This window comes from Littorina saxatilis, linkage group LG9 (assembly GCF_037325665.1).
Source record: "Littorina saxatilis isolate snail1 linkage group LG9, US_GU_Lsax_2.0, whole genome shotgun sequence".
Lineage (NCBI taxonomy): Eukaryota > Metazoa > Mollusca > Gastropoda > Littorinimorpha > Littorinidae > Littorina > Littorina saxatilis.
In genome coordinates this window covers 51,344,651-51,371,192 of record NC_090253.1, presented here as the reverse complement: position 1 = coordinate 51,371,192, position 26,542 = coordinate 51,344,651, and the positions used below count along the sequence as shown (strand labels likewise).

The window sequence follows — 26,542 nt, the reverse complement described above, 5'->3', positions numbered from 1 at the left end:
TCACTCCCACATTCTTCGTCATTCTTCTTTCCCGAAAAACGTCACGTCTGTCATGTGGGTTATACACTCAAGTACAGATAAGCATACTTTTCATACAGAAGAAGAAGAAGTAGAAGAAGAAGAAGAAGAAGAAGAAGAAGAAGAAGAAGAAGAAGAAGAAGAAGAAGAAGAAGAAGAAAAAATACTACAGTTTGATTTGTCAACTCATGGTGCCTTTAAATCCTTTGCATAGGCAAGATCACGCCACGCCCCTGAGTTTAAAACTTGCAGCACTAAAGTTAAAATGCTCCTATCAATTGCTGTCAGTTTTGTGACAAAAATAAAGGTTTAAATGCCTCCACGATGTTGATGCGTTTGAAAATAACAATTTGCGTAGTGCGGTGGCGAATAACATAAAATGCGGTGGCGAGTTACATCTAACATCGAATTGATGCGGTGGCGAATTACAGAAAGTTGTTGACACTCTGTTTTTATCTGCTTCTTGCAAAGTATATATGGAACTATATACAGAGAAACTACACGTGGAGATTCATAAAACATTAAAGTTATCAGTGAACATGTCCAAGAATAACCAGTAATCTCCGTTTTGTTGCATTTGACGCAGAAACTGAAAATATGCCCAAAACATGGGGAAACGAGAAGAAAAACAGATCGTCACGATCACCAGGGCCATCAAAGCATCAAAAAATATATACAGAAATATAGCTAAGGATATAAGTATGTGAAATGCAACACTTGAGAACATGCTGAGTGCCTAGCATTCTAACAATTTAATTTATCATTCGAGAGACCTACCTCGCAGCTTGCCTCTTCGTCGGCGTGAAGAGATAAAAAGTTGCGGTGGCGCAAATGCAGAGTTACACGATCCACGGCGTGTGTCATGGGCAAAGCAAAGTTTTTGTCATCATTTTCACGACGTTTCATTAATAACAAGCTGGGTAACAAACTACACTGTTCCTGTGTGGCAAATCTAAGTTGCCAATGGTTATGAGCATCAGGTGAGACGTGGGTTGTCAAAGTAAAAGCCAATCAGGCAGTTTTTTTGATTTGTGAAGCCATCGCGGCTTTCGATACGTGTTTCCGAGGACGTTCACTCTCAAAGACCCAATCAATGTTGGAAATTAACCGCAACGACTCATGGTCATTTTGCAACTAAGCTGTGTAATCACACATTGCGCAACGATAAGAAACTTAAAAGAAAAGGCACGTGCTAAAAAGTGACACACCTCGAAAAGATGATGGCGGCTCTGTGCATTTTTAGACTGGAAGACTAGAAGCGAATTAAATTTTACGTTTGACGTCACATTTTATTCATGACGCGATCGATTGAATTTCTGACGCGCTCTAGGGCGCTGAATTGTATTCTAGTATTAAAATCCGGCTCCCTGTGGGGATATTTTTGTGCTTACTTTTGCACTTCCAAAAATGATTACAAAAACAATGTTTGGTGGCTCCTTGTCAGACCAGCAATTTGTTGTTGGTCCTCAGGGAGCATATCGCCATGTGGTACATCTTTATCAACCTTGGTCTCTGGCCTTGGTCGATAAAGATAAAAAATAAAAAAAAGACGATATGATCCCCTCGGACCAACAAACAAGCTGGTCTGCCAACTAGCCACCAAACATATCATATTATTAAAGGCACACATAAGACAAGATTAGTAGGTAAATCGATGGTGTACTTACTTGCACGTGACAAGAGTGGTGTCCTGTTCACCGGGGTCCGAAAAAGCCGCCTGAACCTTAAATACCAGGCATTGAGAAGTAGCCTCACTAACCCGCTGGTAACACGGCGAGTCGATCTCTGCAGAGACAATGGACTTAATCATAAGATAAGATAAGATAATATAAGAACACTTTAATATCCGTGTTTATATTACACAAACAAGGAATTGTTTCTTTTGGCACCACATCGCATTTCAATGAAGACAAACACACGATCACAAAGCATAATCGAACTACTACGATTAACGTATTAATTGCAGACGACACCGACTACATAAACCAAGACATCTTTTCTTGACCCTATCTTAATTCCGAAGTGAAATCTTTGACGTCAAAATCGAAACAGAGTTCTGGAAGATGTCACACACACACACACACACACACACACACACACACACACACACACACACACACACACACACACACACACACACACACACACACACACACACACACACACACACACACACAATCAATCGATAGTTCCAGCATTTCTTTTTTACCGAACAAACAAACAAAACTAACACGCAAGCAAGTAAGCACACCGAGAAACAAGCACTGTAACAAACACATCGACCTTCCAAACGTACCTTGATAATGATCACAGAGATAGCTGACACCTTCGGACACTTTCTTTGGATCCGGTATAACATTAGGATCTTCCCCTCTGGATACTTTACAGTCCTTGGAAATTGTTATAGCACACGTCAGCGCGGATTTGTACTTCTCGATGTCTCTGAAACAGAGTTGGTAGATTAGGCCAAACAAAATATATATTAGTTTAGGGTAACGTGACCCAAAACGATAGGGTCGTTAGGTCGGCCTTAAACACACACAAAATCAATTCAAAGAAGGGTACTTCCCTTAGTCTCGGTAAGGTTCGCACAATGTGCCAACAGTTTTTTGGTTTTTTTTAGAAATGAAAAAACGGTGTTAGGGTCGGCTGGAAAAAAATAGAGTCGGTCGGGTTACCCCAATCCAACATATACATATGTATTTTTGTTTGACCTTATGTCTATAAGCGTGTCAGTGTTGCATGCAGTTAAAGACATACAATATCGATTAACAAAAACAAAAACACAAACAAGATACATGTCCCTTTTTGATCCTCTCTTTCCAAGTGAAATATCTGACGTCAAAAGCCAAACGAAGTTCGAAAAGACGTCATAGTGTGAATTATGGCGTCACGTTCAAATCTGCCGTGTGCTGACAAAACCGAGTAAGTCCATTTTTTTCAAAAATGATATTTTTTTTTCATCAAAAAGAAGAAATCAATGCGCATCTTTTGTGTTAATTTCTACTTTTTAGAGTGCTTAGATAAGCAGATATGAACAGGTAAATCCACAACCAAAAACAACTTTTTAAGTGTGCATGAATGTTTTGACAAAACCAAGTAAGTCCAAGGGTTTCCCAATTTTCGTAAAATGGTAGTTTCAAAATTCTTTCAGACGACTCATACTGAAAAGACGTCATTTTAAGTTTAGAACTCACAAATGACGTTATTTAAAGTTTAGAACACACAAATGACGTCATTCAATAAGGCGGGCCATAATGACGTCACCTTATGACGTTTTATTTCAAAAAAAATTCTTCTCATTATGATTCTCCTGACGATCCTTGTCTCCCTCTCTCCCTCCCTCCCTCCATCTCTCTTTCTATCCCTCCCTACCTCTCTCGCTATAGATCTCTCCCTCTTCCTCTCTCTCTCAATTTCCCTCCCTCCATCATTCTCTCTATCCCCCCCTTCCCTTTCGCTCTCTCCTCCTCCCTCTCTTCCCTCATCCCCCTCTCCCTACCGCCAACAATCGACTTTTCTCTACCTCCTTCCTTACTATATCTCCCTCCCCTCTGTCCCTCCATCCCACTCTCTTTCTCTCCCTCCCTCCCCCTCTCTCTCCCTCCTACTCTCTTCCTCCCTCCTTATCTCCCCCCCTCTCTCACTCCCTCCCTCCTCTCTCTCTCTCCCTCCATCCCACTATCTCTTTCCCTCCCTCCCTCCCTCCCCCCCCTCTCTTCTCTCTCTCCCTACCTCCATCCCTCCCACATTTCCTCCCCCCTCCCTCTTCTTCCTCCCTCCCTCCCCTTCTCTCACTCCCTCCCTCCTCTCTCTCTCCCTCCATCCCACTATTTCTTTCCCTCCCCCCTCCCTCCCTCTCTCCCACTCTCTCCCTCTTCTTTCCTCCCTCCCTCAATCCCACTAAGTCTCTCTCTCCCTCCATCCCACTATTTCTTTCCCTCCCTCCCTCCCTCTCTCTCTCCCTCTTCTTTCCTCCCTCCCTCAATCTCACTAAGTCTCTCCCTCCCACTCTTTCTCTCTCTTCCTTCCCCTCTCCCTCCCTTCTTTCCTTCCCCTCTCTCTCCCTCCCTTCCCCCTTCTCTCTCACTCAATCCCACAATCCATCCTCCCCCCCTCCCTCTCTCTCCCTCGGTCCATTCCTATATCTCTCTCTTCCTCCCCATGTATCTCTCCCTCCATAGCTCTCCCCCCCCCCCCCCCCCCCTCCCTCTCACCTTCCCTCTCTTTCTCCCCTTTTCCACCCCTCTTTCCATTTCTCTATCTCCCTCCCTCCCTTTATTTCTCTTTCTCCCTCCATCCCTCCCTCCCGCTCCCTCCCCCCCCCCCCCTCACCCATGCTTTCTCTCCTCTCTCTCACTCTCTCTCACTCTCTCTCACTCCCTGTCTAGTCTCTCCCCCGCTCTCTCTCTCTCTCTGTCTCTCTCTCTCTCTCTCTCTGTCTCTCTTGTGCAAATTTGTAGTGTTATTGTCACTGTTTTGTCATTTCTTTTAATAACACTTCTTCCAAATATTCTGGTAAATCCAAGTAAGTCCGCTTGCTTAGATCTGCCCATTTTTGGTTAGATCTGAGATTGGGGGAAAAAGTGGTAAAACCAAGTAAGTCCACAAATTAAATGCCCAACAAAACCAAAACCATCCATCAGATTATTATGAACATCGGATTATAAACGTAAATTAATGCTATTTATCTAATTATCTCGGTGGTTTGATCCAGATAATCATCACTTTTGAGACATTTTATCAAACAGTAAAAGTCGTTTTTCTCGGAAGTAGCGTCAGTGGACTTACTCGGTTTTGTCAGCACACGGCAGAAATGCTGTCACTTCTTCTGCATGCCTCCCGAGGAAACTACAAAGAATTTGTCTCGGTGACTTCAACATATACGCAGTAGAAAATAAATCATAAGATTACCGCTAGGCTGTACATGTGTCGGTACGGTTTATCATTAACTAAACATTGTCGTTGAAGGTATAGTCAATTGTTTATGTGTTTGTTGGAAATCAATTACATTTCAAAGCCTGGGATATTCATTGTAAGATTATTGTGGACAGAAAGCTACTTTGTGGAAGCTTTTTATTACTTGTTGAATATAAGCATAACATATTCGTTTCTTTGTGTAATGCGATGTGGTGCCAAAGGAAACATGTCCATGTTTATGAACAATGACAATTGATATTATAATTTTCTTATCTTATCGTATCTTATCATCTTGTCTTGCCTTGTCTTGTCTTGTCTTGTCTTGTCTTCTTTTTTTTCTTGTCTTGTCTGGTCTGGTGTGGTCCTGCGTGGTCTGGTCTTGTATTGTCTTGTCTTGTCTTGTCTTGTCTTGTCTTGTCTGGTCTGGTCTTGTCTGATCTTATCTAAACTTGCATGTTCAACCAATAAAGCTCTGTATTACTTGCACGTGGAATTGAGGTTTGTTTTGATGGAGGTTTGCAGCTGGTCAACGTCCGTTTCCGAAGTGATGCCATACTTGGTCAAGCACTTGTTCTTCTCAGCTTGCTCAGCCATCATGTCTGTGCAGTCCACACCTTGCACGCCGGCTGACCAGCTCAACACAGCTCCTGGTAGATAAATATATATTAATGGAAGGGCGCTGGTTCTGAGCGACGCTTAGTTCTCGAGATAGGTGTGACCAGATGACGTCATTTATACTTTCGTCATCGGAGATCTTTCGTATTTCAATCAGTGTCATTTCCCAGTTTTGTGTTCTGCGGTCGTTTTGACTGACTTGACAAGTTGAGAAAACCAATGACACTTCATTTTTGCGAAGCAACTGAATACGAAAAGAAACGAAAGCGTGCAGAAGTATGTTTGGGTCCTGCAAGACTTTATGACCAACGATTTTTCCCTTGGAAGTAAATGAAGATGTCTGCTTTTCGTCTGCTTTGAAGGTAGGGAGATTTTACTGCGCGCACAGTAAATTGCAAGTCGTATTGGACAAGAATGTTGTTATTCTTCTTTCTTCGAAGTACCATAGATTTGTTCTTGGCCATATTTTCGACCTGTGCATCGTTATATTATGGGAAAAACACGTTTGAACGCAAATTCGCAAAGCAATTTTGATTACTTGCTTCGGAACTGCAACGTCGATTTGCCCAAACAAAACAATTCTGGCTCAATCTGAGGGAACATGCTGGTAGTGTCATATTTGTTAAATGGGTGTAGAAGAACTGCTCATAATTAACATAGCACTCCGGCTCTGTTCTTTTTTTCGTCACACCCAAAACCGTTATTTGTTTTGAGCGACGCAGCATTATATGTATCGATTAGGCAAAAAAAAAGAAAAAAAGGTGTGGTTACGGTAACTTAGCCAAACAAAAATAGGGTAGGAAGGTAGGCAATCACTTTTTTTTCCTTTTTTTTTTCTAATGTGTACAAATTAAACCTACTTGACAGGGAAATAAGTGTGCGACTCGGGCGCATTCGCTTTCATTGCGTTTTCTGCACTCTTTTTTTTTTTTTTTTTTTTTTTTTTTTTTTTTTTCTTTTACAAATGTAATAAAAAGTTATAGGGTTGGCCTCTAAAAATAGGGTAGGTCGGGTTACCGTAACCACACCTATTTTATTTTTTAGGCCTTAAACATGGGATTTCCCTTCAATGAGCCATGTGACGTCTGAGTCCGACAAAAACTCATATTTAGGCGGCTGGCCGAGACTAAAAGAGAGTGCATGTTTGTGTGCGTTCAATCGTAACAAATAAAACAAATTCTAACTAAAAATCGATCGATACATCCATGTTATTTGTATTCTTGACCAAAATATGACATATACTAGACACGTGAAGACATTATGTATCAAGCTGCCTTCAGTGCTCTCGTGGCTATTGTTAACACAGAGGCAACTCTACACATGTGAAGACAGTATGTACCAAGCTGCCATCAATGCTCTCAAGGCTATAATTTCCACAGTATTCGTGGACCAGAACACTCGAATCCCAACCAGGGAAGGATAATCCTTGAGTCTGGCGCCTTAGACCACTCGGCCATCCTGACATCCGCTGGCGCGGTCTCGGAGGAACACTGACTGTCTCGATCTGTGTAAAATGTCATACTTTGGTCAACAATACAAATAACGTATATATATATATATATAATAATTGTATTGCCATTAGTGCAACATGTGACTACAGAAAAAGGGGCGGGGGCGGGGGTCTCAGTTGGTAGAACACAGGATTTGTGATTCTATGGTCGCAAGGTTCGAATCCGGGCCGTGACGGACACGAGTCAACTTATGTGCAGACCCAAAGACGGTATCCATGTCCCAACCACGTGTCACCACAGTGTCACGTGAAAGAATATCGGTCATTCTGCCATAAGTGCAGGTGGCTGATTACACCAACAACGCACACACCTGGGTTGCGCGACTATGTTGCTGCTAGCTTTCCATTGGGAGGAAGCGACCCGAAGTTCCCAGCGATTGGACATTAAAGTAATACAGTAATGAAAAATAACTAATTTGACAAAGCAGGACTGATTTCAGGTGACCTGTTCACTATTTATCTCTTTAACTGACAGAGCCGACTCTAAATGATTCGTGGAACAAATTAGTTAAATCATTTTCCGACAACATTCCCGTGTATTAGATAATACCTTCTTCTGCGTTCGTGGGTTGAAACTCCCACGTTACACGTTTTGCACGAGTGGAATTTTACGTGTACGACCGTTTTTACCCCGCCATTTAGGCAGCCATACGCCGCTTTCATAGGAAGCATGCTGGGTATTTTTGTGTTTCTATAACCCGCCGAACTCTGAAATGGATTACAGCATCTTTTTCGTGCAGGTCTTGTGCTTGCGTGTACACACGAAGGGGGATAAGCCACCAGCAGGTCTGCACATAAGTCACGTTGACCTGGGAGATCGGAAAAATCTCCACACTTAACCCACCAGGCAGCCGCGGGATTCAAACCCTCGACCTTCCGATTAAGAGGCCGACGTCTTACCACCCCGCCAAAGCACCCGTCGGAGAATATCAATTCCGTTAATTCATGACCAACAGAAATGTTAACAAATACGGATTGTGTACGTCTACAGAACACTTGTTCAAAGTGAATCCTGCATTTCAATTTGACGAACAAGGTAGATTTTACGGAAGAAATGTCAGGGTAGTTTGATTATCCCACATAAAAGAAACGCCCAGTTACCACGGTAACACGCTCCAGCCTTCCCACACCGGCATATTGATTTGATAATCCAGGTTCAGCTACTGTTTGCGAATCTCCATTGCATTATGACAGTGTTTGCACTACCCTTAGGCTGGTTGTCGCGACATATGTCGCGCTACTTTACGTATACTGTCAGCTGGTTGTCATGTCGCCTGGTTGTCACAACTTGACATATGTCGCGCTACTGGCTCAGTCTGTTTGGTCGGTTCCGATTACCTCCTATGGCTGCGAAAACCTATATGACCGGTTTTTGTTATTTTTCTCTCTGTTATTGTTAATTCACCAGTGGCTATGTAACATGTGTTACAGAATTGCACCAGTGTACGGGTTAAAACAGCTAAAAATAAAGAAGTAGGACAAACGTGAGATGTATTCGTCATGCGCCTAAATCTTGTCATTCGATTTTATGATACGCCCATGCTTGGTAGGCCTATATTTTCTTTCTTACTTGGTTATAAACCCGATTTTCCTTATTTATATATACAATAATGTGACCTCTCACTTTGTCTGTCTTTCTGTTTGTCTGTATGTCTCTGTCTCTCTGTCTGTCTGCCTGTCTCTGTCTGTCTGTCTGTGTCTCTCTGTCTGTCTGCCTGTCTGCCTGTCTCTGTCTCTCTGTCTCACTGTCCCTCTCTCTCTCTCTCTATCTCTCTCTCTCTGTCTCACTCTCTCTCTCTTATACTCTCTCTCTCTGTATCTCTCTCTTTGTCTCACTTTCTCTCTCACTCTCTCTCTCTCTCTCTCTGTCTCACTCTCTCTCTCTCTCTCTCTGTCTCACTCTCTCTCTCTCACTCTCTCTCTCTCTCTTTCTCTTATACTCTCTCTCTGTATCTCTCTCTCTTTGTCTCACTCTCTCTCTCACTCTCTCTCTCACTCTCTCTCTCACTCTCTCTCTCTCTCTTGCTCTCTCTCTCTCTGTCTCACTCTCTCTCTGTCTCACTCTCTCTCTCTCTCTTATACTCTCTCTCTGTATCTCTCTCTCTCTTTGTCTCTCTCTCTCTCTCTCTTGCTCTCTCTCTCTCTGTCTCTCTCTCTCTCTCTCTCTCTCTCTCTCTCTCTCTCTCTCTCTCTCTCTCTCTCTCTCTCTCTCTCTCTCTCTCTCTCTCTCTCTCTCTCTCTCTCTCTCTCTCTCTCTCTGTATTTTTTCGTCATCTCTTTTCCTCAGTCTGCGGCACAACATATTGCTCGTGTACCACTGAAAGTAGCCTCACTAGAAGTTGCCATTATATTTTCCATTTCTCGTCGAACAGCGCCTGTTCTCTTATGTGTGCTTAATAGATTAGCATGGAACGGGTGTGCCTCACGACCAGATGGACTATAAGAGGTACCATCACCGTGTAATGCAAAATTCGACGTTTTGTTTTGTTTTGTACTTGCCTTATTGTGCTTTAGTATGTCTTTGCTGTTAATATAGTAACACACACACACGCACACACACACACACACACACACACACACACACACACACACACACACACACACATACACTTTTACGCACACACACACACACACACACATACATACACATACACACACACACACACACTTTCATGCACACACACACACACAAACACACACACGCATACACAGATACACACACACACATACACACACACACACATACGCACGCACATACACACACAAACACACACACACACATACACACACATACACATACACATACGCACACACATACACATACGCACACACACACACACACACACACACACACATACACACACATACACACATACACACATACACACACATACACATACGCACACACGCACACACACCCACACACACACACACACACACACACACACACACACACACACGCAAACACATGCTCACCCACACAGAAAGATCACAAACTGTCTTAGTGCTGTGCCATTCCAACAATCAACTTTTTTCTTCAATGAGCGCATCTGTCATCATCTGACCTCAAAAACAGCATTACGAATATCTTTTATTTCTACTCCTCGGAAGAAAATATAGTGTAATGATGTCTTTCCTCTATAACAACAGTAAACGATTCAGGTCGGTCGTTTTGACATGAAATAACGTGTGCGGAATGAGTCAGATTTTCTACCGCAAAATCACACTTGTCATCATGCACGACTGTTCTTCAGTTGCAACAAAGTAATAATATTCGATCTCCGTATGATATCATCTAAACAGTAACCCCAAGCTCCTTCTTTATTTAAAGACAGCACAATTTTAAATGTTGCTTCTTGGTTGGTTGTTAATGTGGACCGTTCCTTCAACTGATGCGCGGAACCAATGCATTGAATGTTGAAGGAATTTGTTGCACTTGTATCTCAGAGAATGTGTAAATCAACAGTAAATGAATATGAAATCAACGCTTGACTGTAAAAAAAAAGAAAAAAGTCTCTACTTACCAAGAGCGAAAAGCACAGCAAAGCGATGCATGTCGGATGGGGGACTGGGACGCTCGACACAGCTCACGCGCTCGACAACAACAATCGACACTACCTGTGATGCTGGGCTAGTGGGGCTCGTATGTTGCAGACGCACTCATAAATCATTCACATCTTGCAACAAACATCATACTTTGTGGTATTGTTCCTTATAATTATTTAAGGGATTTCAGATACAGAGCCACTTCAGAAATCGTTTTTTGTGTCTTTAATAGGGAATAAAAGGCTGCATTTACAGCAGACGAAATTCGTACCAAAAGCGCTCAGCAGTAAATATTCCCAACTCAGCAAATGTAAAATTCAATGGTTTACCATGCACCAGAAGTTGGCTGCTGATAACACATGCATGACATAAATACTCTTATGGGTATTTTTGTGTTCTGGTATTTAATTTGATCGTTTTTAGAATTTTATATATCCGCAGCATGAAAATTCAAGATGGCGGCCTCCGCAACATTGCGTGTTTTGATTTGAGCGAAAACAACGTTTCTGAAGGTAAGTTTTCAAGGACACGCATCCATTCACCAATGTCACATCATTTTACTGTTTAATTCTCCCCTGGGGTCTGTTATTCATCGGGTGAAGCGCTGAAATGCAGAGTAATCTTGCAATAGCTCATCAAGCTGGATTGTGATGCTGATAGATCTAGATCTATCTGTTGATTACAAGTAAGGAAATCATGATCGCCACGCTGGTGATTTTAAACAGATTAAACGAACTTTGAATAAAAGGCGAGGAGAAAGAGATTGTTCATGGTATGATAAATGATTAGTCCTGCCTACGTTAAGGACTTCCATAAGGTGGGGAGGGGTAGAGTCAAAAACTGAGTGAGGGTAGGCCAGATAGTAGGATGACCAGCTGGAGATAAAAACACTCCACTCCCCATGTCTTTACAGTGTTGTGATCAAACTTTCAAAGACGGTAGGTAACCGACAAAAGCATACAGTTGTAATATTTTACACGGGTTTTACGGGATACCCATAGTGTGCCCTTGGCAAGTATGGCCGTCCGTCCCTAGCGGCCATTATCTACTGGGACGGCAAGCTAAGCACGGGCGACCATGTTCTACCCAAGTGACTTACTTGATACGGGGATCCCTTTCGGGGCGACGTAACGTCTGTGTGGTTCTGATTTCTCTGATTAACTGCGCCTACCCGCCGGTCGAGAATCCGCACGTCACTTCCACTGCGTCATAATCATTCCTTCGGCCTATATTAGTTACGTCAGCTGTCTTGGCATGACAACCCTTCCGATAGTCACGGTTTCTCTTACATTCCTCCCCGTTTTATCAAAGACCCCTTTAATTACGAATGATTATATTGCAAATCAAATCTCCTCTTAACTATAATCCTCATTTTATTCATTCTAAAACAACATTGACCCATTATGTTACTTCCCGGCACTTAACTAAATAACGTTTTAAACTTGTTTTTCTTTATAAACTCCCACTATAATGGTGCTGCAATTAATGCTATTATTTATCAAAATATATAGTGTTCCATTTAACTTTATCCTAACTGTACTATTCCAGGCCAGACTGTTTGGTAACTATGGAATTATAGAAATCTCAATGTGAATAAAAAGAGTACATTCCCCAATATACATTAGATGAATTTAGGGAACATAAAACCCACTTTATAACAATTACAATCCAAAACTAAACAGCAACAGTTGTTTTACGGGTATCAAACATTTAAGTCCAGCTTACCTTCTAAACCGTTGAACAACGAGATAATGTAAACAAATGTGGAACAAATTTGTAGAACACAACCGAGTTCAGCTTACCGGCTGAACAACAATTCAACAACAGTAACACTTTTTAAACAACAACAGAACTTCAAAATCTGGGTCCATCCACTGGTCTCCAATTGCCAACCCAGCTGGAAAACACAAACGTCTTCACAACATGCACCACGAGCAACAGTGCTTCTATGGGCTGTTTAAAAGACCATTTAATGACGAATATTCAATTCATCAAGGGCCGGACCGACGAGCCTCGTCAGCTCAAGACCAAAGCAAAGGACGCGCTCGTTCGTTCTCGAACAAACACCCGACCGACGCACCGGTAGCGAAAGACCATAACGACCCTGAAGTTTATATGACGTCTTCAAATGTGAGAAGAGTCACTACCATCATGGTTTCAGTTTAAGTCTCCACTGGCCGTTCGTTTAGGTACAACCACCCGACCGGCGCAACAGTAGCGAAAGACCAGAACGACCCTGTTCGTTCTCGAACAATCACCCGACCGACGCACCGGTAGCGAAAGACCATAACGACCCTGAAGTTTATTTGACGTCTTCAAATGTGAGAAGAGTCACTACCATCATGGTTTCAGTTTAAGTCTCCACTGGCCGTTCGTTCACGTACAACCACCCGACCGGCGCAACAGTGGCGAAAGACCAGAACGACCCTGCAGTTTATTTGACGTCTACAAACTTGAGACGAGTCACTGCAATCATGGTTTCAGTCTCCACTAGCTGTAAACACGCGACTGATACGGCTTGACTCGGATTTCCAGCTGCACGGATTCACTGAGTACATCTTCCTTCTTCCTACCTATACCCCTTTGATCTTACCATGCCAGGCTGCAACGCCGGCTACCGCAAAGTGTTTTAGTGGCTTGTCTTGCCGGTATACTTTGCTCAATGTAAGTGCTGAAACCTTTCGTCTAGAGCAATGTAAGTACAGCGACTGCCCCTTTCCAACCTTGTTTTGCCCTAGCTGAATTTGTGAGCGGTATACTTCTCTAGTAATGGCAAGTTATCCTTCATTCTTATGACTGTAACAGATATTTGGAGGAAAACCGCAGCTATTTCGGGATATGCATCCCAAGTTGTAAACCCCACATTATTGTCTAAAATACTGGCTGTGATGTAATAGGTTTTCTAATTTCCGAAATTATCAATTATTCACTATTCCAATGTGGTAACACAAGTAGTAGAGTTCCTAAACTCTCTGTTGGCTAAATCAGCCACAAAGTGCACATTATGCTCATAATTTCTGTTGATACAGTATGCTGTACTGCTAACTTTCTGTTACAACTTTACAAAGGAGCATTGCACACACAGATTTAGAGAAGATTACTTTCTTCTGCGTTAAATTCACAGCTTTTCCACAGCAATACCGTTCTTTACATTTCCATCATCTTTCCAAGCCATTTTTTCTTTTCCTTTCTTTCGCCATTTCCATATTTTTTCCAGGACAATGCCTTTCTTTCCATGGCAATGCCATTTTTTCGTTTCTTTTCATGTCCCACATCTTTTCAGGAATGCTTTTCTTTCCATTGCAATGCCATTTTTATCTTTTCTTTCCATGTCCAGCATCTTTCCAGGACAATGCCAATTTTTCTTTTCCTTTCTTTCGCCATTTCCATATTTTTTCCAGGACAATGCCTTTCTTTCCATGGCAATGCCATTTTTTCGTTTCTTTCCATGTCCCACATCTTTTCAGGAATGCCTTTCTTTCCATGGCAATGCCATTTTTTTCTTTTCTTTCCATGTCCAGCATCTTTCCAGGACAATGCCATTTTTTCTTTTCTTTTCTTTTTCCATTTCCATCATCTTTCCAGGACAATGCCTTTCTTTCCATGTCCATTCTCTTTTCGTGGCAATACCTTTCCATTTTGCAACACATGTCAACATAATCCTTTCCAAGCATCTGCTTTGTCTTTGTGTACTGCTCTTGTTTGGGTTTTTTAAACATCACTGCAGACCTGAATTGTTATCAGCAGATCATCAGCTTATATGATTTTTATTTGGGTATCTTCTTTTCATCTGTACGAGACACCCTCTTCATTCTTATATCAAACTTCAGGCTTTCCTGCTACCTGCAGAAATAGAAACATCCCCCATTGCATGTGAAGTGCTTCGTTACACTAGATAACTGCATATATATGTGCACGTGCTTGGCTTGAGTATCTACTTCTTTGGTGTTGACCTATAAAAGCTTCTCTGGGGAGCACTACCAGTATTTGAAGACAGGCCCCCACCCTTAGGCTGTCTGCGATAGGCATTTTGTGCAACTGTCTCCCTTTTCACCCGTTCTGAAAAACAGGACCACGGAGCGTAACTGCTTGCTGCGGCGGTGTTCTGAGACACAACTATTCTCAGCTACCCGACCATTAAAGCTTCAGGTTAACTGAGCATATCGGTCTCAAATTCTGTCTCCACCCGCTGTGAAAACGGGAACATGGGTATGGAGAATTGGACTGCCACTGCAGTTCTGACAATGTTAGAAACACAAAGACCACTCTCACGTGACTACGGATCGCAACTGTCAATGTCCTGAGACAAAACTTATCAGTCTCAGCTTCCCAACACCAGGAACTTGGTGTTGAACTGAGCGTCTTGGTCTCAAGTTCCTTATCCTCCCGCTATAAAAACGGAACCATGGGCACGGATAAGTTCGCCCTGCCACCGCAGTTCTGACAGTTTTACAGATGACCACTATCACGTGTCACTCAAAGCTCGATGTGATCTGAACGTCTTGGTCTCCACTTGCCTTTGATTATGCTCCGTGTTCAAATGCACCATTTGCCGACAGTGTGTTTTAGTGACAAAGCGCCATTTTCTACTCGATACCCGGCGAAACGAGGATTTAGAGCGGCTCCATCTACACCTGTTAATCCGTATTGTTTAGGAGTTCAGTGCAGCCGACACAAACAGAAATACAGCGGTCCAGAAACAACTGGTCGCCCGGTATCGTTTGTATCCTGCAGTTCAACTGCAATCCATTTCTTACGCGAAGAATACTCGGAAACGCTGTTGAAAGTTTCTCCCGACAAACATCGCGACTTCTTATCACTTTTGATATTTGTTACGTACCGTACCTGTTTGCTGTTAAACGGTCTCGTAAACTTATCATTCCAATATCCTATTATGGATATTTCTTACCCAGTTCTCCACCAGCCAAAAAATTATTATCGATGACCATGAATTAAGGTGAATGTAAGCAACTTAAATTTCAAAGCGTATAATGCACAATGACTAATAATGGTCTACAGAATGAATGCCTTATACTTTCAATGAATTAATCGATCACTGTGAAACAATGCAAACAGTGACTACATTACCCCCTAAATCAATAAAGTGTTGTACACACACGAAATACAAACAAATTAAACCACTAATTTACAGTTCATCCAAAACGTGTTTGATGTTCTTTAATTTCTTTCTTTCTTTGTTGTTCATTTATTCATTTACATTTTCTTTTCATTTGTAACCCCGTGAACAACCATAATTATATGGAACTGAGTGAAATGGAAATGAAGTGATACTCCTTCATGAATTTACGTCACAAGCTTACGAAAACAAACACAGTCGACGTCACCCAAACCAAGACTACGAGACTGGAGTTCCGCAATGCTTATGATCCTGGGTTGACCAAGACTACACCAACAGTACAAACGCTATATTGAAAATCGAACGTACTCGGCAGTTTACAAGACTTCACGATTTGGACCAAAAAATGTCTGAAACAGAAAGCACAGAATCTAGCGAAGATTCTTCAAGAGCAAAGAATAATAAATCCGATAACAAAATCGCACCTTGCAAAAGCAAACTGAACATTATAGTCCCTGCGATCAGCGCTAGCGATCTACGAGAGGATCTAGTGATGACCGCATGTGGTACGACGCATGCGTAAATTTCACCGGATTTTATCCGAGAAAATCACATGCAAATAGAACAGTGCAACGGGAAACAAAGAAACCCTAATCGAATTGTACAAAATGAACATTTATTTCTGAAAAACGCCGGAGTTGTCAATGTTCTGCCTCACAGACGGCTACGTGGCCTCTGTAGAACGAACGACTGCTACCAAACGAAAGAGAAAACAAAAAAATAGATCCAGACAGATCTAAGATCAAAGCATACCTCGTTTCAAAGTAAATCTACAGCAAACAGGCAGGGTTAATAACAGAATGCGAACGAGATCTAGATCTGAATCCTGAAGATTCAGTACTGGAAACAAAATCTCAACAACAAAATATCTTGAGCGAAATCCAGCTCGCTGCCGCACGAAAAAGACGAAACGTACGCGGACGAAACGGTTATGATGCAATCTACACACATTTTACGCGATGCATAAATGAACATAGTCTGATAGCTGAACTTAATATTCCCATAACAAACCGAACATAGTCCGATAGCTGAACTTTTAAACGCCATATTCCCTATTCAAACCGGCAAAGTCTGATAGCTGAACTTTTAAACGCCATATCCCCTATTCAAACCGGCAAAGTCTGATAGCTGAACTTAATATTCCCATATCAAAACCATAAATCCATCATGCTTTTAACAAGTAAACTTACGACGATCAACTCGAAAAACACAACACTCGAACCGGAAGCAACACACATAATGGCGGCCTTGAATAAATAATTATGATCTCACTTCCGGTTCTAACGTTAAGCAGACGACATCTCCAACGAACGCCAAAATAAATTGGAAGAATTTTTAAACTTAAAAACTATTCCATCAACCCTCCTATTCAAAATGCATCTCTTTCATTATAACAACAAACACCTTGCAAATATAATAACAAAAACTTGCTCAAAGCAACGGATTGTAGGTATTTTGTAAACCGCAAGTGGTCTCGTTCGTCACAACTTGCGACGTTTGATATCTGTGCAACGGGAAATTAATCAAAAACCTACTTGTCTAATATTAAAAACATAAGAAATTGTTTATTTCATTCCAGGAACCCGAAACGTTTCCCAGTTTATTGTTTTTACCGTCAAGTTCTCACTCGGCTACACTTTGTGCACCCGATTGAGTCTACAGAGGCAACGGAAACTCAAAAATCTCTAAACAATTTCGAATTAAAAACATAAGACTTTGTTTAATTCATTCCAGGAATCCGATACGTTACCCAGTTTATTATTTTTACAGTCAAGTTCTCACTCGGCTACACTTTGTGCACCCGATTGAGTCTACAGAGGCAACGGAAACTAAAAATTCCCTAAACAATTTCGAAACTAAAACAATCCTTTACTCCTATGCAAGGTAACCATAAATTAGAATGAAACACAAAAGGAGGACACCGGAGAAAACTCCATATGTCCCCGGCAGTCAATCAGATCATCACCAGAGACGTTCTCCACCCCCCAACCCACGTCGAAAACGGTCTCGCAACATGGCGCAGGCTCGTCTCGACATCCTCGTCGCCAATGTAATATTTTACACGGGTTTTACGGGATACCCATAGTGTGCCCTTGGCAAGTATGGCCGTCCGTCCCTAGCGGCCATTATCTACTGGGACGGCAAGCTAAGCACGGGCGACCATGTTCTACCCAAGTGACTTACTTGATACGGGGATCCCTTTCGGGGCGACGTAACGTCTGTGTGGTTCTGATTTCTCTGATTAACTGCGCCTACCCGCCGGTCGAGAATCCGCACGTCACTTCCACTGCGTCATAATCATTCCTTCGGCCTATATTAGTTACGTCAGCTGTCTTGGCATGACAACCCTTCCGATAGTCACGGTTTCTCTTACACAGTGTATGCAAATCAAATGAGATAAGTGGTTTTGAAAAATGAAGAGGTACCGCTCTTTGAGTTTTACAATTTTGGTTTGTTGCTTGTTTTTCAATCTCATCCTTTTGCTTATTTTAAGTTGACCGTGCATTGGTGTGAATTTTATTTTTACAGGATATGTACAAGAGTTACACCACTTGCCGGTTCCTGGGAACAAGCGTTCTGCATTTATTCCGGTGCCACAGAAGGGAGCCGATTTCACTAGTACTACTGTATCAAGGTTTGTTACCTAATACATCTTAACAGTAAGATTTTTTTATTTGTATTAATTGGAACATGTTTGCACATCATTTGTAAGCGACCTCTGTGAATTTGATGGGTTTAACGTACGAACCCTCACTATGGTCAACATTCTGTTAGCGACTGTTTGAAGCGAATAAATGTAGCGGTCAGAAAGATTCCAGAATCAGTTGGGTCACTGGAAACTGTGTTTGTTTGTTTTTTAACCTGAAACAGTAAGAATTATACGAATTCATGAAATACAATTTTCTTTCATTTTGGTCTGTTGTGTGAAGACTTGCTAACCCGGCTTTGACCGACTCTCTGAGATAGTAAACATTATTCAAATACATTCAAATAAAAATGTCACTTTTCATCTTTTGTGTGAAGGGTACCACAGGCTGATTTCCTGCACCATGGATGTAGAGGAGGCCAGACAGTCTGCTTCTCATTCCAGCTGTGTTGCGTTTTTTTCTGCTCGTGAAGTGTATCGCCACATTGCCAAAGCCATTGGCCAAGAGAAGTCACCCTGTCTGCCCATTTTGCATAGCCTTACAGGCTGTGACACTATGTCGTTCTTCAATGGTATTGGGGAATCAGAAGGCTTGGGAAGTATGGCAAGCATTTGAAGACGTCACTCAAACTTTCTTCAGGTTGTCTGCTCCTCTTTGTAAGCTGAGTACCACTGACAGGGCAGCACAAGAGCTTTTTGGTGTACATTTGTAGGACAAAACCAGCAACGTACTGGGTGTAAACAGTGCTAGACGGTACCTCTTCAGTAAAAAGAGCTGCCAAATTGACCATAATCCCCTTACAAGTGAGGTGCTGCTGCAGGACATGAGATTGAGAAGAGCCATCTACCTATTAGACTTCCAAACTCTGTGGGCTGGCAGTTCAAGGCTGGAAAGTGGGAGTCATTCTGGACGAGCTTTCAAGAGGTATCCAGCGTGTGCCGAGAACTCATGAGGTGTGCCTGCAAGAAGAGCTGTACAACAAAACGCTGCAAATGCTGCTAAGAAGGACTGCAGAGCACAGCTCTCTGCAAATGTGCTTGCATGCCTGTGAAAACTGTCAGCATCTAAACTGTGCAAAACAATTATTGCACCCATTTTCATACCCCAACTCAAACTTTTATTCCTGTGTCATTTTATTCAAACTGTCTATGCCATTAAAGGCTCGCATCTTCGCTATCTGGCACATTTTTTTTAACATCATCATTTACGCCGTCAAAATAAGGATACCCTTGACGTGACAAAGAGATGTGACAAAAACTTCGGGTACCTTTTAAAAAGCCGACGACAATTCCTGAGGCACAACTGGGTCACTGTTGTATACGAAGAGAAAGTCAACTTGATTATCCATCCAGAACAGGTTGTTTTATTTCGCCATCTTGCATATTTCTAGTGTTGTGCCATTGTACCTACTGATGTATGTGTCGATCTCACGGATGAGATGTTTATGTGTCAAATTTGAGGGATACCCAAGTCAACTAAAATCCATGTATTTTAGCAATGACCAAGTGGGTTGCGTTGAAACTTTCAGGAATGTGTGTCTACGCACGAGGCGTAGTTCAACCGTTTGAGTACACTTTCAAATCTTCACGAAATAATATTTTAAAAACTGCCACAGGTTTGTTGACTTACATCCCACATATTTTTGACTTCGCATGTATATATGACAGATGGTTGTTTCAAGTACTGCCAAAGTTTCTTTTGAGTATAGACACTTGCCGGAATGTGCTAGTTGTGTAAACACATGAGAACAAACAACGTTTTCGAAATACAGCGATTATGAATTTTAGTCGACTTTTGAGTTGATACATTACATTTTTATCAGTTTTATTTTGGGGGTACCCTTATTTGGGCGGCGGTCAAATAACCCATGTAAAGGCCACCTTTTATCTTAAAAGTGTTCCAGTTAGCCAAGTTGAGTGCCCTCAATAGCATACATTGAATATAACAGCACAGGAATGAATGTTTTCGTTTTGGTATGAAAATTGGTGCAATATATTTATTTTTGCACAGTTTAGGTAATCCACAAATTCTTCAACCCTGCCACCCACACCGTCCAATCATTCTCTGCACCAACAATACATGTATTGTTTTGTTTAAAAATGTGTTTGTGTTAGTTTCTATTGCAAGAGAATGTCTTGTAGCATCAAAAATGCCTAAATACCCTTTTATTGGCGGCCATTTTGAAAAATTGTTTAAAAACTACCAATTTTTTTATTTTTCGCGATGGCTCTGTATCAGGTTTTGTTAAGCAAAAGCAAATGTCCATTTACGCCAAATTTGCTGTTAATCACATGAAGTGAAATATGCCTAACATACCCAACCGTTTACACTGGCGGCCATTTTGAAAAATTGTTTAAAAACTACCCATTTTTTATTTTTCGCGATGGCTCTGTATCAGGTTTTGTTAAGCACATAAAACTCTTCATATTTGCTTAATTTGGTGTTTGTTGCATGATTTGAATGATTTTGCAACATAGGAGCCCCACTAGGCAGCTCGATAGACGCTGCGCAAATGACGACTTAAAGCTACTGTCCGTGTCGTGTGATGACTGATGGTTGAAAGATTTGAATTTGTATAGTGTACATGATTGTGTTTCGGTTTTTGTTGTTGAAGACTTGTTTGAATAGTGTCTGCAACAATTAATACACAAGTCTGGGGGAAGTGTATGGAGGGACAGGGGACGGCCGCTTGCGTGTACACACGAAGGGGGATAAGCCACTAGCAGGTCTGCACATAAGTTGACCTGGGAGATCGGAAAAATCTCCACACTTAACCCACCAGGCGGCAGCGGCCGGGATTCGAACCCTCGACCTTCCGATTAAGAGGCCGACGTCTTACCACCCCGCCACAGCACCCGTCTGAGAATATCAATTCCGTTAATTCATGACCAACAGAATACAATACTTAACTAAACATAGCGAGCTCGGCTGGAGACATACCTTACTATTATGCAGGCTCGTATACCACTCCCCCATGAGTGTGTGGGTCTGAGCCGCATATTTTCTCTATCAACAGCTAACCACACCGGTACATATTTTACCATAAGAATACCGTAAGGCCTCCTAACACTTTCCCATCCCCTTCCCTCTCCCCCCCCCCCCCCCCCCCCATTACCCCCTTTCGGCCCTGGTGCTTAGTCGAGGCCTCCATTGCAGTATAGACAGCTCTGTCAGATCATGAGAAACCTGCGCGGCAGCTTCTTGTCTCTGGGGCTTAGTGATCTGACATTTCAAAACTAACATAGTGTATCATCACAAGAGTACACAGACCTAACCTTAAAAACATCGGACCAAAATGACATGTGGTCCTACACGCATGTCTTGCAGGGAGCGAAGGGCATTGCCCCACCTAGCAGACATGTGTGTATGTATGTGTGTGTGTGGTGTGTGTGTGTGTGTGTTTTTTTTCATCACCAAACTTGACTAAAACTGCGGCTTCTGGCACTCGGGTAACAGGGAGCGAAGGGCAGTGCCCCACCTAGTGATCGAGTGCCGCAGCCCAGACAACCTAATTATAGAGCTCCTGCTCCCGGACTCTACTATCTATTTAAAAAATAAAACATAACGAGAGATTTTCATTTCGTCCTGACATTTATTTTTTTTCTTAATTAAGACTGCATAGTGCTATCGCCTCACCTGCGACTATTGCAGTGGCGGGGAGGTCGACGGACAATGCAGATAGCTATTTTATTATCTTATCATTTTTACCCAATCTAGTATGGACAGGACCTATATGGCGCAGGATACATGCGTGCGAGCATGAATGTGTGTGCCTGACTTTTTACATCCTAAGAAAATTATTACGTGCCTTGCACACCCTCCCTACTTATTCTCACTAGTTTCACTTTTAAACTTTTTTAACAGAGCGTGGTCCTGAGTTTTAACACCTTTTCTTATAACAATATACTTAAATTAAAGATTATGCTTTTAATGGCCACTCCCCATGAAGGTGAAGAGAGGCTGTACATATTCTTAGATAAGGATCTTAACGTACACTTTTTAACATATTCAACCCCGCCCCCCATATATATAGAGAGAGTGGGTCCCGGGTCCCAGCCATCAGGGTCTGGCTGCTTGGTCTGGCCCTTCTCCTTTCCTCCCTTGCCCCCCGATTTTTTTTTTTTTTTTTGTGTGGCATATAACCCAGATCATGTCCTTAAAGGGCCAAACATACTTGCCTATAGGACAATAATATATTTTGATAAGACCAACAGAAATGTTAACAAATACGGATTGTGTACGTCTACAGAACACTTGTTCAAAGTGAATCCTGCGTTTCATATTGACGAACAAGGGAAATTTTACGGAAGAAATGTCAGGGTATTTTGATTATCCCACATAAAAGAAAGGCCCAGTTACCACGGTAACACGTTCCAGCCTTCCCACACCGGCATATTGATTTGATAATCCATGTTCAGCTACTGTTTGCGAATCTAAAATAAAAAAAAAAGTAGGACAAACGTGAGATGTATTCGTCATGCGCCTAAATCTTTTCATTCGATTTTATGATACGCCCATGCTTGGTAGGCCTATATTTTCTTTCTTACTTGGTTATAAACCCGATTTTATGATACGCCCATGCTTGGTAGGCCTATATTTTCTTTCTTACTTGGTTATAAACCCGATTTTCCTTATTTATATATATACAATACTGTGACCTCTCACTTTGTATGTCTTTCTGTTTGTCTGACTGTCTGTCTGTCTGTCTGTCTCTCTGTCTGTCTGCCTGCCTCTGTCTCTCTGTCTTTTTTCTTCAATGAGCGCATCTGTCATCATCTGACCTCAAAAACAGCATTACGAATATCTTTTATTTCTACTCCTCGGAAGAAAATATAGTGTAATGATGAATTTCCTCTATAACAACAGTAAACGATTCAGGTCGGTCGTTTTGACATGAAATAACGTGTGCGGAATGAGTCAGATTTTCTTCCGCAAAATCACTCTTTTCATCATGCACGACTGTTCTTCGGTTGCAACCATCTCCGTATGATATCATCTAAACAGTAACCTCAAGCTCCTTCTTTATTTAAAGACAGCACAATTTTAAATGTTGCTTCTTGGTTGGTTGTTAATGTGGACCGTTCCTTCAACTGATGCGTGGAACCAATGCATTCAATGTTGAAGGAATTTGTTGCGCTTGTATCGCAGAGAATGTGTAAATCAACAGTAAATGAATATGAAATCAACGCTTGACTGTAAAAAAAAAGAAAAAAGTCTCTACTTACCAAGAGCGAAAAGCACAGCAAAGCGATGCATGTCGGATGGGGGACTGGGACGCTCGACACAGCTCACGCGCTCGACAACAACAATCGACACTACCTGTGATGCTGGGCAGCTCGAAAGACGCTGCGCAAATGACGACTTAGTGTGCTTAAAGCTACTGTCCGTGTCGTGTGATGACTGATGGTTGAAAGATTTGAATTTGTATAGTGTACATGATTGTGTTTTGGTTTTTGTTGTTGAAGATTTGTTTGGATAGTGTGTGCAACAATGTTAAGCGCTTAGAATTATGTTAATTAGGACTTGCGCCATATCAAAACAGTTTTATTACTAATATTATAACTGGTCTTAATGCGTGAATGCGTGAATGCGTGCGTGCGCGCGCGCGTGTGTGTGTGTGTGTGTGTGTGTGTGTGTGTGTGTGTGTGTGTGTGTGGCTGTGTGTGCTAATGTGTTTGTGTGTAAGTGTGTGTGTGTGTGTGTGTGTGTGGGGGGTATTCATTTATTGCAAGTAATATACTTTAAATTATGCTATCAGATTAAAGACACGTGCTCGTTTGAAAGAAGATACGTAACTTTGAATGAAATGCCGATAGTTACTGTAGTTCATATTTATTTTGTCAGGCGTTTCTTACTTTTCTGTGTGTCTTTCTAAGTTAGGATCAACACACCCCAAGCATGGCAAATACATCGAAAAGTTTGAATGAAATCACCAGTTAACATTCGCCTGCCATGACGTTCTCTCTCAGTCTCCTCTAAAATTTGGAACGTATGCACAGCGCGGAATACCTGGGCTGTGGACTTGAAAGTCTCAGTGACTGTGTACCTAGCAAACATCCACCACGCTTTGAAAAGGATGGAGAACGCCTGCAAACAAAGAGGGAGAGAGAAGAAACATGTCGCGTGAAGCGATATAAAAACATTGAGTCAAGCTGTCGGCATCAAAGTAACAGATAAACACAATAAACAGTCATCGCCGAGACTATATTTACACCCCCGGTATAGGGGTGTGTTTTGGTTTTTACACCCCCGGTATAGGGGTGTGTATAGGTTTCGCTCGATGTGTTTGTTTGGGTGTTTGTTTGTGTGTTTGTGTTCGCATATAGATCTCAAGAATGAACGGACCGATCGTCACCAAACTTGGTGAACAGGTTCTATACATTCCCGAGACGGTCCAAACAAAAATTGGGACCAGTCAAACACACGGTTAGGGAGTTATTGGTGGGTTAAAATTATACAAGGACTTATACAGGGACATCTTCATGGTCAAAGGGAAATAACCATTCTCACTCAGTCACTGCCACCAACTGAGAAGGTTATTTCCCTTTGACGGGGGTGTTTTTCCTACCTCCTAGGAATTTCTTGTTAAGATAGTCTCGACTAACCACCCGGATGTTAAAGCACATGTACTGCGTAGAGATGGCAACATAAATCCTTGATTCGTTTGACTGCAAACATGTTATTCACGTTTCTGTTTTTTGAGTAAAGTATGCGTGTGTTTGGGGGGGAGAGGGGATGGGTGGAGAGAAGATATTATCCCCGAGTACGCAGTACTAGGGTCCTGCAGACTTTAATTGTGTGTCTGTCTGTCTGTCTGTGTATCTGTCCCTCTCGACTTAACAGCTTATTGCTGGGAAACTACTGGGCGCAGTTCGTTCAAAAGTTGATACACTAACTTGATAATAGGTCCGATTGATCGTATTAAAACTTCATAATGTTACCTGGGACCTAAATGCGAAATATTCCACCAAAACGACTCTTAACGGGGGGAGTTTTTGCGGTGGGAGGCAGGTCGCTTTGCGAACAGCGAACTAAAGGGGAGACTTGGGCGGCTGAGCCGAACACGTCACGCAGTGACGAGAAAAGCATGATTTGCAAGACAGCCGACGGGTGGGGATTTGGTCTCGGCAAAGAAACTATTGGTCTCGGTGAAAGAGAGACAGAGAGCACGAGAGAGTCTATGGCCAAAGTGATCCGGGTTCGATTCCCGGCATGGGCGGTCTATTTTTTTTTTAATTCTTGTTTACTATTGTTTATTATGAACGTTTTAATGTTTTATTTTACTCTAATAGTTTTTTTAATTGTGTAAATTAATTAAAAAAAATTTTTTTTTTTAAATCCACGTGCACAAGACAAAAACTCTCATACTAGGGGAGCGAGCCAGTCTGAAGAGTACTCGGGTCCAGCGCCAGCGTTTTTTATTTGGAGAAGTCTGCATTCCCCCTATTTTAGCCAATCATTGGTCTTTGCATGGCAAAGGGAAACACGTCTTTATAACGGACAAGGGCGCTTCTTTAACTGGAATTCAACATATGAATTACATAGAGTGGATCCGAACTTGTTTTTAATTTAAATATTTTTAAGTCATCTGATTTTGCTAAGATTGAAACGGGGACTGGTTCGAATTCAATTGCTTGATACGGACAACAATAAATCGCTTAAGTGCTAGAGTAGGGTAGTGTCACACACACCATGGCGTGAACGTAGCGTGGCTGTTTGCACACCAGTGGTATTGAGAGGATGGTGTTATACGTATCGCCGTCACACGGACCGCGTTGATCTTTAGAACAAAGATAGCTAACACAAAGCAAAGTCTCAGGTGGCGATTAATTACATTCGCATTCAGGATACAAACGTGTGATGATAATTAGTTTTAACGTCCTCTTAGAACCAATTGGCCTATCTTGGGACAGGTAGTGTTGATATGCTTTATGGGGGGACAAGACACTGGACAGACATGCAAACAGAGAACACATATGATCGTGTTATAGATCTGGAAGTCTGTTGTTGCGATATTTCAAAATGGGGATGGAAGTAAAGATTTTGTTGGGGTTGTTGCCATAGTGTACGCGAAATACAGTTGAAGTGGAGCGGTTTTGTAGGCTTATTTGTTTTTTATTTATGTAAAATATTTTTTAGACTTTTGGA

General features: G+C 41.9%; 1 protein-coding gene and 1 long non-coding RNA gene across 2 annotated transcripts in view; one reads left to right on the top strand and one right to left on the bottom strand.

The window, feature by feature from the left end:
* The window catches only part of LOC138976407 (uncharacterized), a 13,317-nt gene extending 2,606 nt beyond the window's left edge, over positions 1–10,711 (bottom strand). Inside the window, exons 1-4 of the mRNA XM_070349260.1 lie at positions 10,588–10,711; positions 5,420–5,585; positions 2,315–2,460; positions 1,686–1,803 (exon numbers count right to left, since the gene is read on the bottom strand). Coding sequence (XP_070205361.1) covers positions 1,686–1,803; positions 2,315–2,460; positions 5,420–5,585; positions 10,588–10,618 — 461 coding nt within the window. The 5' untranslated portion in view covers positions 10,619–10,711. The remainder of the gene's footprint in view (positions 1–1,685; positions 1,804–2,314; positions 2,461–5,419; positions 5,586–10,587) is intronic.
* Positions 1–26,542, top strand: part of LOC138976412 (uncharacterized) — a 556,176-nt gene that overhangs the window by 336,543 nt on the left and 193,091 nt on the right. The gene's annotated exons all lie outside the window — the stretch shown is intronic.